Source organism: Mesoplodon densirostris, chromosome 13, assembly GCF_025265405.1.
Source record: "Mesoplodon densirostris isolate mMesDen1 chromosome 13, mMesDen1 primary haplotype, whole genome shotgun sequence".
NCBI classification, from domain to species: Eukaryota; Metazoa; Chordata; class Mammalia; order Artiodactyla; family Ziphiidae; genus Mesoplodon; species Mesoplodon densirostris.
The window spans coordinates 56,471,924-56,488,982 of NC_082673.1; the positions used below are offsets into that span (position 1 = coordinate 56,471,924).

Consider the following 17,059-nt stretch of genomic DNA (forward strand, 5'->3'; position numbering starts at 1 on the left):
AGACACTTAGCTCATAAGATAAATTCAGCTACATGCTTTCTATATGAGATACACTTAATAAAATAAATCCAAATTATATTTCTGCAGGGGCATACTAAAAGGAACTTGGGTTAAAAGTCAAGGATAGGCAATGAAATATTAGTCAAACATAAAATAATATCAAGACTAACATCAAAAAAAGCAGAATTGAAGGGAAAAAATAGTGAATGAAGGAGGAGTCATATAATATTAATAAGGGACATAATACAAAGAAAGATATTATAGTTATAAACTTGATATATTAGTATAGCATTATGTGTAACAAAAATAGAGACATAAGAAGTTGATCTAAATAAATAAGAACAGGAGGTATTAATATTCCTTTTCAGTCACTGAGAAGTAAAACAGGTAAAAAGTAAAGAATAAAGTGATGTGCATAATATAATCAGACTGAGTTAGCAGAAAAATCAATAAACAGAAGTTACATCTTTTTGTTAAATGCCTAGAGAAGCATGTGGTACCAGCATATGAATGGAAAGAACAACAAAACAGAATATAATGACTGGAAATAGAATATAACATACGAAATAAGCTGGCATATTATTGCAAATAAGCAATTCCAATCAGTGAGGAAAAAATACTTATTGCCTGCTGTTTCTTTTTTCTTTTGGCGGGGTGGGGTGGGTAGAATTAGCCTAGATCTTTACCACAGAAATATCAAAATAAATGCTAGATAGATTAAGAAGTTAAAAGTCAAAAGAAAATGGAAATATAAAAGAACTAGAGGGCAATACAGGAGACTATTTATTCAATCCAGTGTCATAAAACAAAGGGAAAATACCATAAATGAACTAAAAATTTAACATCTATGTCAGACAAGAAGGTAATTATATGAAGAGTTTTAAAAAGAGTATCAATTTTAAAAAAAGGTAAACACACCAAATTCCAAAAGGCAACACAGTTTCACTATTTCTAAATGTATCTAGGATTTCCCTGGTGGTCCAGTGGTTAGGACTTGGAGCTTTCACTGCAGGGGCTCAGGCTTGATCCCTGGTCGGGGAACTAAGACCCCACAAGCTGAGTGGCGTGGACAAAAAAAAAAAAAAAAAAAGAGTAAACTAACATATAAACTAAAAAAGGGCAAGAATTCTTAAACCACCTGAACTAATGATAAGACAAAGAATACCCAAAATCAACCTATCACATTCTTGGTCATGTACTTTAAAAAGTAAGACTGTTTGAAGATTTATTCTTTTAAAATTTGAACCATTTCTTCTTAAATTTTGTTCATGTTCTGAATGATCAATTTCTGAACTGAAAGAATTCAAATAAATTATTTCTTCATAAAAGCTGAGAAAACAAAGAGTTTAAAGTGAACTGAAGAACAGACTTCTGCTTGTCGACAGATTGAGCAGTAATACTTTCCCCTATACCTCTCCATTAAAGTTTAGCTAAAACCCTGGACAATAAAACAAACACAGGAAGACACTGAAAGGTGGCAGATTAACTAGGGACCAGAGGACTAAAGGAAAGACACAGCTGTGAGTCCATGGGCTTTTTTTTTACCTCATTTATCCCAGACTGGTTATTGGAGAAGCCAGCAACCCAGAAACACCAATGGACACAAACTAAAAAAGCTCCTACAAAAGCCTACTCTCTTGAGCCAAAGGATCAGGAAAGGGACAGCTAGCCAGTATGCCACCTTCTCTTTTAGACAATCACCATTCTACTCCACCCAAACACCAGAGAGAAAGCACATGCCCCACCCCAACCAGCAAAGGCTGGGTGGGGAACCTAGACTTCTACCTTCTGGAGGCTGTCCAATCCTTTCACTGCAGTGGTATCAGAGAAAACCAAATGTTAAGCTAGGGCATTCATCTACATCAGGCAGTATAAAAAGCGCTCCCCACCCCCAGTGGGGAGTGTCGGTGGAGATCACAAGAAAGCCTGGACTTATACTGCTACCAGGCAGTAATACAGAAACCCCACCTCCCTGTCTGCTAGAGTGGGATCAGAGGAGGCCTAGTGGAGAATCAGAACTTTCATTACCACCCAGCTATACTGAGGCCCTGCAGTGCCAGAAGAGGCCACTGAGGGAACCTGAGTTCTAACCCCTGTACAGTGGTAATAGGGAACCCCTCCCCCACCCTACATGTCAAAGGAGACCAAGCTGGGGACCTGGACTTCTAATGCTACCTGCCAGAAAGGAGGTGGTGCCCCTCTACCCCACTGAAGCCGTGTCAGAGGACTCCACTTATTATAGAAAATTTAAATAAGGTCCAGAGTCTCATACTACCCAAAATGCCCAGGTTTCAAATGAAAATCATCACTCATCATAAGGAGAAGCAGGAAAATCTCAACTTAAATGGGAAAATACAATCAATAGATACCAACATCAAGATGACATGGATATCAGAATTATCCAGCAAGGATTTTAAAATAGTCATCATAAAAATCCTCAATTAGCAATTACAAACATGCTTGTAAACACATGAAAAATTAGAAAGTCTCAGCAAAGAATTAGAAGATATAAAAAAGAAACAAATGAAAAATTTAGAACTAAAATATATAACAAAAATAAAAACCTGATGGTTGGGCTGGCTCAACAGCAGAATGAGGACAGAGGGGAGATTCAGTGAATCAAAATATGGAACAGTAGAAATTACACAATATGAACAACAGAGAGAAACTAAACTGGAAGATAAATGAACAGAACCTCAGGAATCTGTGGGACTAAAAAAATCTAACATTTGTGTCAGTGGAGTCCTAGAAAGACAGAAGAGGGTAGAGCTGAAAAGTGTTTGAAAAAATAATGACTGGAAACTTCCCAAAATTGGCAAGAGATATAAACCCACAGATTCAAGAAGCTGAACAAATTCTAAACTAAACTATAAACCCAAAGAAAGCCATACCAAGACACAGCATAATTAAACTTCTGAAAATAAAGACAAAGATCATTTCATCTTGAAATGATCAAGGGGTAAAACAATTCAAATGGCTGTAGATTTCTCATAAGAAACCATGGACGTCAGAAGACAGTGGCACAACAGTTTCCAAGTACTGAAAGAACTGTCAACGAATAATTCTATAGCCGGTGAAAATATCCTTCAGGAATGAAGAGGAAATAAGACATTCTCAGATGAAGGAAAACTAAGAGAATTTGTTACCACAGACCTACCCTAAATGAATGGCTAAAACAAAAAGAAAGTAACAAAAGAAGGAACTTTGGAACATTAGGAGAAAGAACACTGGAAAGAGCAAAAATGGGTTAAACACAATGTAATAGATTTCCCTTATTCTCTCGAGTTTTCTCGATCGTTTAAAGCAGCAGTCCCCAACCTTTTTGGCACCAGGGACCGGTTTCATGGAAGACAATTTTTCCATGGGCGGCGGGGATGGCTCAGGCGGTAATGTGAGCGATGGGGAGAGATGGGGAGAGATGGGGAGCAATGGGGAGCAATGGGGAGCGGCAGATGAAGCTTCGCTCGCTCGCCCCCTGCTCACCTCCTGCTGTGTGGCCCGGTTCCTAACAGGCCATGGACAGGTACTGGTCTGTGGCCTGGGGGTTGGGGACCCATGATTTAAAGGTTAAAACAAATATTATAACACTTTGATATGGATCTCAATTATGAAGAGGAAGTATTAAAGATAACTGGGAAGGACAGCGAGATAGATAAAGTTTCTACTCCTCACTTGATCTAGTAAAATGAAGAATAAGTCACATGCCATGGGAGTTCACAGAGTGACCCATGACACCACCTGTTCCAGCAAAGCCCATGGGTTAATTCGAATAATGGCAGATCTCATGCTACTAGAAGGCCAGACTAGGGCAAGAGCTGACTTTCAGGTTTTAGGCTACCCACCAGATCAGGAGCTCTAGTGGCACTAGGCTGAACTTGAACCTTGTCCCTGGGGATTCAATATCCTCATCTTTTAAAAACTACTAAGAGTTCAACTCAATAATCTCAAAGGATCCTTTCAGTCTCAGTCTACAATTCTTTTAAACTTACACAATTATCTATCTTATGTCAGAAAATAAACCACTATAAAAAAATTCAGCATGAATTCCTCTTTAGAAACTGTTTATCAAAGTCTAGAAATCAATACAGTAAAATCTATACATGTAGATTATAGACAAATGTCCATTAAAACTTGGTAATAAGACTGTATTCTTAAAGTTAAAATATAATTTAACTTAGATAAGACACATGTGAAAGTCCTTTAAGAGCCAGAATGGCTTCCAGACATCCAGCAAAATAAAACTCTAAGGCATCTAATGAGACACTAATGAGACAACAGATAATAATCCTATCTAAAAAGCTTTTAAAATCAGAAGTTTGTTATCTTAAATAAACACATATTGAATTCAATACACATGTATTAAGCAGTAGGTACCAGGAGTGCAAAAGTAATCCCCTCCCAAAAGGCATAGCCCCTGACCCTGAATTAGTTACAATCTAGGACAAAGACACAGAAACAAGTTATTTCATTCTAACATGGTAAATGATATGCACAGGGTGCTTATGGGAACACAGAGGAACAACTGGCCTGAACAAAGATGAAGGCAAGGCTTTCTGGAGGAGTACCTAATTTGAATTAGAAACAGTGAGACAATGAGTAAAAAGGAGCCTGTTGGTAAAGGCAGTCTTTAAACTAGCAAGTGGGGGGGTGGGAGAAACACCATGAGAAAAGGTATAGAGGATTGAAAAAGCATGATTTGTATAAGGAACTACAAGTCTATTATTTCAGTATTTATAAAGGGAAAAAAAGGGGAGGTCAAGCAAGAGGTCAATTAAGAGGCCAGAGGAGGATACCACACTATAACAGAGGGCCTCCACGGTCAACAACAGCACAACAGAAAAAGTTTTTAAAAATCAAGAAAACAATTATTGGCTCATAAGTACTATACAAAACCAGTTGCATTGTTTGCCCTTATGATAAAGAAAAATACTTGGGCCAAACCCAACTAGAAGCCAGAGGGTAACAGAGCTTGCTAATGTAGTCCATACAGGTCAACTTCCTGGGTAAAAAGCAGAATGGAGAAAGGGTGACAAGTGGGGCTGGAGGACAAGTGGGATAAACCTAGAAGAATCCCTTAATCACCGTGTGACCTTCAGTGAATCACTGAACCTTTCTGGGCTTCAGTACTCTCATAAACAAAATTAGGAAATTTTACTAGAATAGTTCTTAAATGCTTTTCCACCCTAAAAACTCTAGGTTAAACACAGAATTTCTTTAAAAAGGTTAGAAAAGATTATGGAAGAAAGACTAGAAAGAAATATTGGTTAAATTATCCAAAAACCAGTCATCAGATACATTTGGATTTATTTTCATCATCAGATTTTGTACTATTTGTCCCACTTTTTCTGTTATTTCCCCTCCCTGCTTCTTTCTTGACTTCTTTAGGGTTGAATGATTTAGACAGTCAATACAATAACAAAAGCAATACGTCCTGGATTTATGTGCTTAAAATTCCTTTGAAGTGCGGACAATATTTCAAAATAAATGTATCAACTAACTAACTTCTTTAAGGTAATATTTGCACATAACACAAAACCCAAAAGGCTCAAAGAGAGCCTTCAGCAAAAAGTAAGTCTCCATCCCACTCTCGTCAGCCATATAGTTACCTTCTCTGGAGGCAGTTTCTTGCTTATTTTTTTAGAGCTACTCCACGATAAGCATTGACATATGTATATATACATATATGTGTGTGTAGACGTGTGTATTTTGCCAATCACTCCCCTCGATGGACCTCAAATTGCTTGTTTATATTTATGCTGTTTCCAATCTTTTGCCATTACATTGTTTTATGAAGACTTTTACACATATGTTATTTCACACATGGTTAAATTTCTCTGTAGAGTAAATTTCTAGAAAAGTAATTGCTGGGTCAAAGAATATATGGTGTTTTATTCTAGACAGATATTGCTAAATCGCGTTCCACAGAGATTAAGTTAAATTTTCGTAACAATAAACCTTACATTTAAGAGCCTGCTTCTTATATCCCTCAACAATTCCTTTTTTAAAAACAGTACCTTGGGGCTTCCCTGGTGGTGCAGTGGTTGAGAGTCTGCCTGCTAATGCAGGGGACACGGGTTCGAGCCCTGGTCTGGGAGGATCCCACATGCCACGGAGCAACTAGGCCCGTGAGCCACAACTACTGAGCCTGCGCATCTGGAGCCTGTGCTCTGCAACAAGAGAGGCCGCCATAGTGAGAGGCCCGCGCACCGTGATGAAGAGTGGCCCCCGCTTGCCACAAATGGAGAAAGCCCTCGCACAGAAACGAAGACACAACACAGCAAAAATAAATTAATTAATTAATAAACTCCTACCCCCAACATCTTAAAAAAAAAAAAAAAAGTACCTTGGAAAAATCACTTTTTATAACTATGTTTTTAATCCTTTTGTCACTTAACAAAAAGAATTATTTTCCAAATATCAAGCTTTGTTAACATGTACACTTATCATAGCTTAGAGGTCTAAGCCAGTTCTGCTGGGAAAGTAAAGACTCACAAATACTTATTAAAAGTATTAAATTATTTCTATTTGCATTTAATGTCAAAGCAGATTTAAAAAAAAAAACCTCCTGACACTCTGGATATAAAGTCAAGTTGTACAGGGACACTGAAACTCTTCATTTAAGTCATCTTGTAACCAGTATTTATAACATGTGATCTTCACAAGGAGTTCAGGAATCTTGCATTTATGTATCTTATAGAGCAAAAAGTCAAAGAAGAAATGCTGGGTCAAGGAATAATACATCAGGAAGAAAAACATAAGAAACAGTAATAATGGAAACGAGAACTCATATCTGAAATGAGAACCCTATGGAAGTTTAGTTTTAATGCAACTTTAGGAGGAAAGAATTGACAACAAAAATTAAAAAGGGGGGTAGAGAGAAGATTGAACTTGGAAAACAAAAGAAAAAAATGAGAGAAAAAGAACATACAGGGAAGAATGGTGTGTGTGTCTGTAGGTCTCTCTCTAAATCAATCCATTTTTCTTGGGAGGTTTTCATCTTTAGAAATCAGTTAATGAAAAAATAAATAAATAAGTTAATGAAACTCAATTCTAGTCAATGTCAGAAAGCTAAAAGGTGTAAAGAAAATATCCTCCCCTTAGAGACACAAGCACTGACCTGTAAAAGTTGTGTTGCAGTAGCTCTCTGCTCAGGATTCTTCACTAGGCACTTTTTAACAAAATCAGTGAAATCATCAGACCAAAGTTCTGGCTTCCTGAATGTTGGTGGTGGGTTTGTGGGAATCATAAAAATAGCCTGGTAAAAATGAAGTATCCAGAAGACACGGTAAGAATCACAATAACACACCAAATAAGCAAATCTCTTTATCTATCTTTTTATCAGACTCTAAATGTGAAAAACAAATTTAAGCTGTTCTAGGATTTCCAGTAAAATTGCAATTCAGGAAGCAAGCCCATCTGCTACTAATGTAATCACTTCCCATTAAATTTCCTCTATTTGGGTTGTAGCTCATTGAGCACATCATTCTTTATTTTATCATTTTTAATCAGTCTCCAAAGTAGACTGCATTTCTAACCCTTTTACCAAACTAAGGACATTCTCTGGTTAAACAGATATATCCCCCAATTTTGCTATTGCATGCCAGATTTGCTTCCCATTTCAGGTTTTTAGTACTGCTGTTCAGAATGCCTAGCAGCAGTCTAGTTTGCTTCTGCAATCCAGAATACTTAAGTATAAATATAGTTACTGCTGTGACTTGAAATAATATTTGACATAGGCAAGACTTTTATTTCTCTTTGTAAATATATGAGTCAGGATTCCAAATGAAAAATTTTATAGGTAATATATCACTATCACTAATGATTTAATTTGGTATTAATAACTTAGTACTAATGATAATACATTCAGAGAGTTCAAAATTCAAAAACTTTACAAAGTTTCCGTGTCATCTTGTCTTCATAGCTACCCAGTCACCTTTTTTTGACCGAGAGAATTAATCCCTAATGTTGTTAGGAAATCATTGTATGTAATGAATTAACTTCTCTCCTGGGCTCTAGAATAGTTCCTGATAAAATACCATCACTAAAGTATCATTTTCTTTGAAAATATATGAAAACAATAATAAAGTTAAAACAAATGTATCATGCACTCAACATTAGCTATCATCATTTTCATTTCCACATAATGTTATAAAAAAGACAACAAACAGCAATGACAAAAATTTTATAAAGTAAAATGAACTCAATCATATTATAACTAACTGTAATTTAATAGGTAAGTTTAATTACACAATCAACACTACAGGTGACATGAGGAAAAAAATGGCTTTTTGGCTATCAATTAATATATGCATACACAGTATACAGACATGGGACTCTCAAAGATGTATTCAGGGGTGAAGCATCCAAAAAACCCCCTTTCTACACTTTAGTATTCTCTGACTTTCCAGAAGAGAGGTGTCTGTCTCTGTTCTAGCTCAGTTTTTCACCTGGTTGCCGGTCCTCTTTCTTCATGCATATTTCACGTACCTGAACTTATGTCCCTTCTCCTTAATGCATAAAGAAAATAAAGACAGCAATACTACAAACCACAGAAATACTTAGAAACTAAGTGTTTTACCATTGAAAGAAACTCATCATAGCTATGTTTAAAACTTCTGTTCGTATATAGAGAAAATACCAAAACTGTAGACAAAGTAATAAAGATAATATATTCTTGGGGATACCAAGTTTAATGTATTCCTTTGGTATAATAAAACTGTTCTACTCTCCACTGAATTTTTACTAACTGTTCAAAAGCCATTCACAAGTATCACAGAATTTTTATAGCAAAAGACACGTGAGAGATCATTTAGCTCAATCTTCTCATTTAACAGAAAAGGAATCAGAAGTCCAGAAAGGCTAAGTGACTTACAAACAAAATTTCAGACTAGCAAAGTATTCTAATGTTTCTACTATGTTTCAAGAAGGTGAGGTACAGAACAAAGAGGGTTACTCTATCTAAACAAGCAGTTAATAAGAGGACAGAGAGATGACAGATGATGGTTCTGTTTTCAATGTATACATCTTCCCCGGTCCTCCTCTTTTACTTCCAAGTGAAGAAAGCATAAGCAAGTTTTAAGCCTTTAAGACAAGACAGTGACAGGAAAGATCTTAAAACCTATTATAGTCATAGCAGTGACACTAAAGTTGAAGCTCATTCAATGAAATACGAATGAGGGAAAGACTATTCAGTGGAGAAAATACAGTCTTTTCAACATATGGTGCTGGGAAGACTAGGTATATTCACATATAATAAAAATGAATTTGGACTCTTACACCATATACAAAAATTAAGTCAAATCAACAACCTAACAGTAAGAGCTAAAACTATAAAACCCTTAGAAGAAAACATAGGGGGAAAGCTTCATGACACTGAATATGGTAATGATTTCTTGGATATGACACCAAAAATCAAGGCAACAAAAGAAAAAATAAATTGGGCTTCACCAAAATGTAACAGTTTCAGGCATCAAAGGATACTATCAACAGAGTAAAGAGGCAACCCACGACAGATGGAAGGGCTGAACAAAATGTGGTGTTTATATTGTATATACCCATACAATGGAATATTATTAAACCTTAAAAAGGAAGAAAATTTTGACACATGCTATAGCATAAACTTGAAGACTTCATGCTGACTGAAATAAGCCAGTTGCATGAGGACAAATATTGCATGATTCTTCTTATAGTGAGGTTCCTAGGGTAGTCAAGTTCATAGAGACAGACAGTAGAATGGTGGTTGCCAGGAGTGGTGAGAAAGGGGGAAGTGGGGAGTTAGCATTCAACAGGCACAGAATTTCAGCTGGGGAAGATGAAAAGGCTCCGGAGAGGGATGGTTGGTGATGGTTGTACGGCAACGAGAATATACTTGATTTTATGGAACTGTATACCTAAAAAATGGTTAAAAGGGTTAATTTTATGTTTTGTGTATTTTACCACAATAAAAAAAACTGAAGGAGGGAAAATGTAAAGCACTAATCAAGTTCAGGAATATTAGTTGAATGCCTGCTACACACAAAGCATGGTATTAGACATTATATGGAGTTCAAAGATGCAGCAGGAAATACAGTCAGTACCCTTTAGAAACTTCTAACCTAGTCTGGTAATGAAAGAACAGTAAAAGATTTAAAGAATAGTACAATAATAAAAGAAATGATATAAGGCATTAAGGAGAGAGATCATTCCCCTTAGAAGAAGTAGCCTAAGGAAAAGCGAGAGAGTGAAATAAAGCTATTGGGAGGAGCAGAGAACGAGCTGACTATCTTATAAGGGACTAAGAAATGATAAGATTAGAAGGGGGAATGAAGGATATGGAGTTTGGTCATCAAGAAAGTGCACAACTGAAAGAAGTCTTTTTTCTGGTGTGTGTGTGTGTGTGTCTTATGTTTTTGCCTTTAATCAGTTTGTTTATGACCTAAGAAAAGGATTAACAAAAAACAAACAAACAAACCTGGAGATACTCTAAATATGGAATAGAAAAGGCACTTAGGGGCTAGTGTAGATGTCCCAGGATGAGCAATAAAAAGTTTAAACTAGGATGGTATCTACAGGAATGAGACGCTACAAAAGAAGAACCAAGAGTACATCCTAACAACATTGTTTGGGGGGCTAGAGAAAAGGAAAAACAAAAGATTACTCCAGAATTCAAGAAATAAAAAATAGACACATTAATTGCACAGCTTTCAGGTATTCTAACAGTTTACTACATCATTCTTTTGAGAGCCCTCAGAATATGCAGTTTACTACAATGTGTTATCACTGGTTTCTAACTTGGAAAGTGAGCCAAAGGATCTTCTGTGGACAAAGCAATGAATATTCAATATCCAAATCTGTTGATTCTAGGGTAAGAGTTAATCTCTTTATTAGTGTACTCATCTTCTTTGAAAAAGAGAAAATCCTTTAATAGAACATTCTTATACATCTTACATCATATTACACGTGTGACACCTAAGATAGTCCTTCGAAAGCCGTGTAGCCAGTTTTATGACACAATAAACATCTACCAAAATACAAGTATGTACCAAGTATTTTCTGTGTGTTCCTAGGTTCTATTAAAGAAATAGCAAACTGATAGGCCACAAGCTAGATAGCATCAGTGGATACCTTTTGTTCAGGCAACATCTAGCTCATAGTCCCACAAGGTAAAAATCTGCTGGAATCAAGCTGATAAGCAGAGGCCTATTGATGTATGCTCTCCCTTCTACATGGGCCCCATCTAGCCTGGCTCAATTATCTACTTTAGCTGATGGTCCCCATTACATATAACTTTGTGTTACAGATGCTAAAATAAGACACATATCTTGGGCCCACAAAGCTCACAGTCAAACGGGGGGCAGTGGGGGAGGAGGGAGGCAAGGGGGACTAACACATATGAAACACACAGCAAAATACTGAGTGCTAGAAAATAAAATTCTTCTCTAAATAACCTAATTAATCTCAGCTCCATAGTTGAAACAGAACATAATCTGGCTTTAAGGATGGGCAAAATGGGGTTAATATCAGCTGTGGCAAAAGGCACACAAAAACACCTGCTGCCTCAAATTAAAGAATAAAAATAAATTTGAACTCTCATCTCTGCAAAATAGTTCAAAGCACCTACATAAGCCCCTATATAGACTGACCTCAAACTGCAGGTAAATGACACGAGATTGTCTAGGTAAATGTTGTTCATCTGCACTTCTGTTACAAATTGATGGATAACAACTCAGTGGTTTATGACCTTGAAGCTAATGCTCTCCTTTGAACTTTGAGCCAATGACTTGCAGTCTTATCTTCAGATAATCTAAACATATAAGGCTCACCTTAGCAGTAGCTATTAGAAACCCAAGGATAAAAAGCTTAACTCTAATGCTTATTTACCCAGTACTATCATAAAGTGATCCTAAAATGTTCACGTTCTATTCCCAAACAAATACTGAACTGCATACAGTTCAAACAAATAAGTCTTAATATATGGTCTATCAAAAATATAGAGACTCTAAAAATCTCCAGGAAAACCACTATAACTTTTATTTCCTTTTTTTTTTTTTAGATTAGATAATCAGTAACAAACTGATAGATTTTTCTCACAGGCTTTCCTTTGTTCAACTAATTTAACCTAATCATGCAGCAGAGAGGGTCCTCTTGAGAATCTCCAGGTTTTGTATGAGTTGATTAGGTAATAGGCCCCTGCTGTAGAAAGTTTTGGCATTCGGTGTCTAGCCTTAAACTAACAATTCACACCCTTCCTTGACACCAAGCAAATCGCATGGACACACATTACAGCCATAAAATTTATCTTATCTCTAACATGGTTTTGATTGAAGAATGTTAGTACAATAAATGATATGATTATCTTTGTGTTTGTTTCTACACAACGTGTTGCTTAACTATATATTGAACCTCTGATTAAGTTTTAAAAAGAACTTCCCTGATCACGAGCAGTCTTAAGGAGCCAAGAAATATGAGCCCCTCAAAATAACGAATTATCATCATTCCTGGAATTTCATGCCTTAGACTCCAGGAGCACCCAGAAGTAGACTCCAGGAGCACCCAGAAGTAGACTCCAGGAGCACCCAGAAGATATGAAAAGAGCTGGAGCTGAGAAACGACAAAGCCTGAACTTTATAATCTCAATAGAGTGAGTCAACACATATATCTGAAGGTATCTGGATTTGTGAATGTACAGAAGCAATGGACATGCTAGAATAACAAAGGAACCTGTGCCACTATTCAAGAACCTCGGGTACATGAGCAAAAGGTTATCTTCATAACAAACAAATGAGATAAAGGATGGGACAGCACTTTATAAAACTGCGAAGAACTACAAATATAGCTTCCTTGATCGTGAACATAATACAGAGGTAGCAAGCTACTAAGTCAAAGTATGTCATTCCTAAAAAGGATACATAGTAATACTATTTTTAAAAGACTATTACAAATAAGGTAGTGAACAGTACAATGGAATGAACCCTACACTGGACTTAGGTCAGAAACATAGGCTTGAGTTCTAAATCACCCTCTGACTGTGTGGTCTCAGTTTTTTCATATAAGTGAGGTGGTTGAACTAGGTACTTTTCAGATTCCTTTTTGGGTCTAAAAGACTCTGGCACTCTAACTGCCTAGCAATCTAGGTGTTAAATCCTAGCTAGACAAGTATTCAATTGTTGGTTAAAAAGAAGATGGAGGTGGAAGAGGACAGTGAAGGATAAAAAAGGCCTACTAGATGTTAATATAAAAATACAAATCTAAGTTTTTATCACCACTCCCTTAAAAGCAACTTTAAATAGACAGAGGTTTGAAGAGAATATGAAAATCTAGAGTGACCCTTGCTCTTAGGGAGCAGTTTCTACAGTAAGCCCAGGGTTAAAGCATTGCCAGCATGACCTCACAATTCACTCCAGCTCCAGTTGCAGGAATTTCAGTAATCATTAATCTGGCCCATAAAGGCCAATTTGCCTGCCTAGGACCCAAATTAAGGGAAGGGATGTAGCTGGTGCCCTGGCAGTCCAGGGTGAATAAGAGGAACAACTCTAGAGGTCTGAGCCAGCTCTAGATGGCACTTGGTTACCATAACACCACCGTTATAAGTAGCCATCTGACCTCTTTTACTTCTCTAAGCCTGTTTCCACATTTTAAAAATGGGAATAATAATAATAGAACAATAAGAGCTACCTCACAGAGCTGACCTGAAGTTTAAATGGGTTAATACATGTAAAATACTTAGAATAACACCTGTCACATTATAAATGCACAGTAATGTTAGCTTTATTAATCCAGTTCTACCACTGAGCGTCACTTAACTAGTTTATGCAAGATCACACAGCTAGTAAAGCAGCTGTCAAAACTAGAAATCAGATCTATCTGGCTCCTTACCTACTTCACACTACCTCCATGTTTCTATTAAATTTCTGCCACAGATAATTCTATTATAAGGTAAAGGCTCTGTAACACATATTCAGTCTCCAGAAAAGAAAATGCAAAGCTATTTATATAAAAACAATTATAGTTCACTTTCTGTAAGTGTGGTAAGATGCAAATAAAAAATACCAAACAATTAATAAATGGCTAAGTAAATTACTATGTATCAACAAAATGGGGTAACATATTGCCATTAAAATGGAAAATGCATAAATTACAAAACCACAAAGAAATGTACTATTAAAAGAAAAGTGAATTTACAATAGCCAAGATATGGATGCAACCTAAACGTCCATTGACAGATAAATGGATAAAGAAGATGTGATATATATATATATATATATATATATACACACACACACACACACACATATACACAATATGGAATACTACTCAGCCATAAAAAATGAAATAATGCCATTTGCAGCAAAATGGATGGACCTAGAGATTATCATACTAAGTAAAGTCAGAAAGAGAAAGACAAATACCGTATGATATCACTTACATGTGCAATCTAAAATATGACAGAAATGAACTTATCCACAAAACACAAACAGACTCACAGACATAGAGAATAGACTTGTGGTTGCCAAGGGGGATGGGGGGTGAGGGAGGGATGGACTGGAAGTTTGGGATTAGCAGATGCAAACGAGTATATATAGGATTTATAAACAAGGTCCTACTATATAGCATAGGGAACTATATTCACTATCCTGTAATAAACCATAATGGAAAAGAAAAAAAAAAAGAAAATGGAAAGATATTCACACTAAAAAAAGAAAAGTCGAACAACTCCTACAGAACACCTACTGAACGCTGGCAGAAGACCCCAGACCTCCCAAAAGGCAAGAAACTCCCCACATACCTGGGTAGGGCAAAGCAGAGAGATTCCCGCACAGAGGAGCGGTGACCAGCCCGAGAGGCTTGTATGCTCCCCCGCCAGGGCGGGCGGCGCTGGAGCTGAGGCTCGGGCTTCGGTCAGAGCGCAGGGAGAGGACTGGGACTGGCGGCGAGAACTCAGCCTGAAGGGGGCTAATGTGCCACAGCTAGCCGGGAGGGAGTCCGGGAAAACTCTGGAGCTGCCGAAGAGGCAGGAGACTTTTTCTTCCCTCTTGGTTTCCTGGTGCGCGAGGAGAGGGGATTAAGAGCGCCGCGTAAAGGAGCTCCAGAGACGGGCGCGAGTCGCGGCTGAAAGCGCGGAGCCCAGAGACGGGCGTGGGACGCTGGGGCTGCTGCTGCCAACGCCAAGAAGCCTGTGTGCGAGCGCAGGTCACTGTCCACACCGCCCTTCCGGGAGCCTGTGCAGCCTGCCACTGCCGGGGTCCCGGGATCCAGGGGCGGCTTCCCTGGGAGAACGCACGGCGCGCCTCGGGCTGGTGCAACGTCACGCCGACCTCTGCCGCTGCAGGCTCGCCCCGCACTCCGTGCCCCTCCCTCCCGCCCGGCCTGAGTGAGCCAGAGTCCCCGAAGAGGCTGCTCCTTTAACCCTGTCCTGTCTGAGCGAAGAACAGATGCCCTCCGGCGACCTACACGCAGAGGCGGGGCCAAATCCAAAGCTGAGACCCAGGAGCTGTGAGAACAAAGAAGAGAAAGGGAAACCTCTCCCAGCAGCCTCAGAAGCAGCGGATTAAAGCTCCACAATCAACTTCATGTACCCTGCATCTGTGGAATACATGAATAGACAACAAATCATCCCAAATTGAGGAGCCAGGAGTCAGTGCTGTGCCTCTGAGGTGGGAGAGCGAACTTCAGGACACTGGTCCACAAGAGACCTCCCAGCTCCACATAATATCAAACGGCGAAAATCTTCCAGAGATCTCCATCTCAACACCAGCACCCAGCTTCACTCAACGACCAGCAAGCTACAGTGCTGGACACCCTATGCCAAACAACTAGCAAGACAGGAACACAACACCACCCATTAGCAGAGAGGCTGCCTCAAATCATAAAAAGTCCGCAAACACCCCAAAACACACCACCAGACGTGGACCTGCCCACCAGAAAGACAAGATCCAGCCTCATCCACCAGAACACAGGCAGTAGTCCCCTCCACCAAGAAGCCTACACAACCCACTAAACCAACCTTAGCCACTGGGGACAGACACCAAAATCAACGGGAACTACGAACCTGCAGCCTGCAAAGAGGAGACCCCAAACACAGTAACATAAGCAAAATGAGAAGACAGAAAAACACACAGCAGGAGAAGGAGCAAGATAAAAAACCACCAGACCTAACAAATGAAGAGGTAATAGGCAGTCTATCTGAAAAAGAATTCAGAATAATGATGGTAAAGATGATCCAAAATCTTGGAAATAGAATAGACAAAATGCAAGAAACAGTTAACAAGGACCTAGAAGAACTAAAGACGAATCAAGCATCGATTAAAAACACAATAAATGAAATAAAAAATACTCTAGATGGGATCAATAGCAGAATAACTGAGGCAGAAGAACGGATAAGTGAGGTGGAAGATAAAATAGTGGAAATAACTGCTGCACAGCAAAATAAAGAAAAAAGAATGAAAAGAACAGAGGACAGTCTCAGAGACCTCTGGGACAACATTAAACGCACCAACATTCGAATTATAGGGGTTCCAGAAGAAGAAGAGAAAAAGAAAGGGACTGAGAAAATATTTGAAGAGATTATAGTTGAAAACTTCCCTAATATGGGAAAGGAAATAGTTAATCAAGTCCAGGAGGCACAGAGAGTCCCATACAGAATAAATCCAAGGAGAAATACACCAAGACACATATTAATCAAACTGTCAAAAATTAAACACAAAGAAATCATATTAAAAGCAGCAAGGCAAAAACAACAAATAACACACAAGGGAATCCCCATCAGGATAACAGCTGATCTCTCAGCAGAAACTCTACAAGCCAGAAGGGAGTGGCAGGACATACTTAAAGTGATGAAGGAGAAAAACCTGCAACCAAGATTACTCTACCCAGCAAGGATCTCATTCAGATTTGATGGAGAAATTAAAACCTTTACAGACAAGCAAAAGCTGAGAGAGTTCAGCACCACCAAACCAGCTTTACAACAAATGCTAAAGGAACTTCTCTAGGCAAGAAACACAACAGAAGGAAAAGAACTACAATAACGAACCCAAAACAATTAAGAAAATGGGAATAGGAACATACATATCAATAATTACCT

The 17,059-nt window shown here is 38.2% G+C and overlaps 1 protein-coding gene across 2 annotated transcripts in view; it reads right to left on the reverse strand.

Moving 5' to 3' along the window:
- STK3 (serine/threonine kinase 3) overlaps positions 1 to 17,059 on the reverse strand; it is a 310,727-nt gene that overhangs the window by 119,580 nt on the left and 174,088 nt on the right. For both annotated transcript variants that reach the window (XM_060115637.1, XM_060115638.1), the window contains exon 7: positions 7,118 to 7,255. In XM_060115637.1, the coding sequence (XP_059971620.1) occupies positions 7,118 to 7,255 (138 nt within the window). The remainder of the gene's footprint in view (positions 1 to 7,117; positions 7,256 to 17,059) is intronic.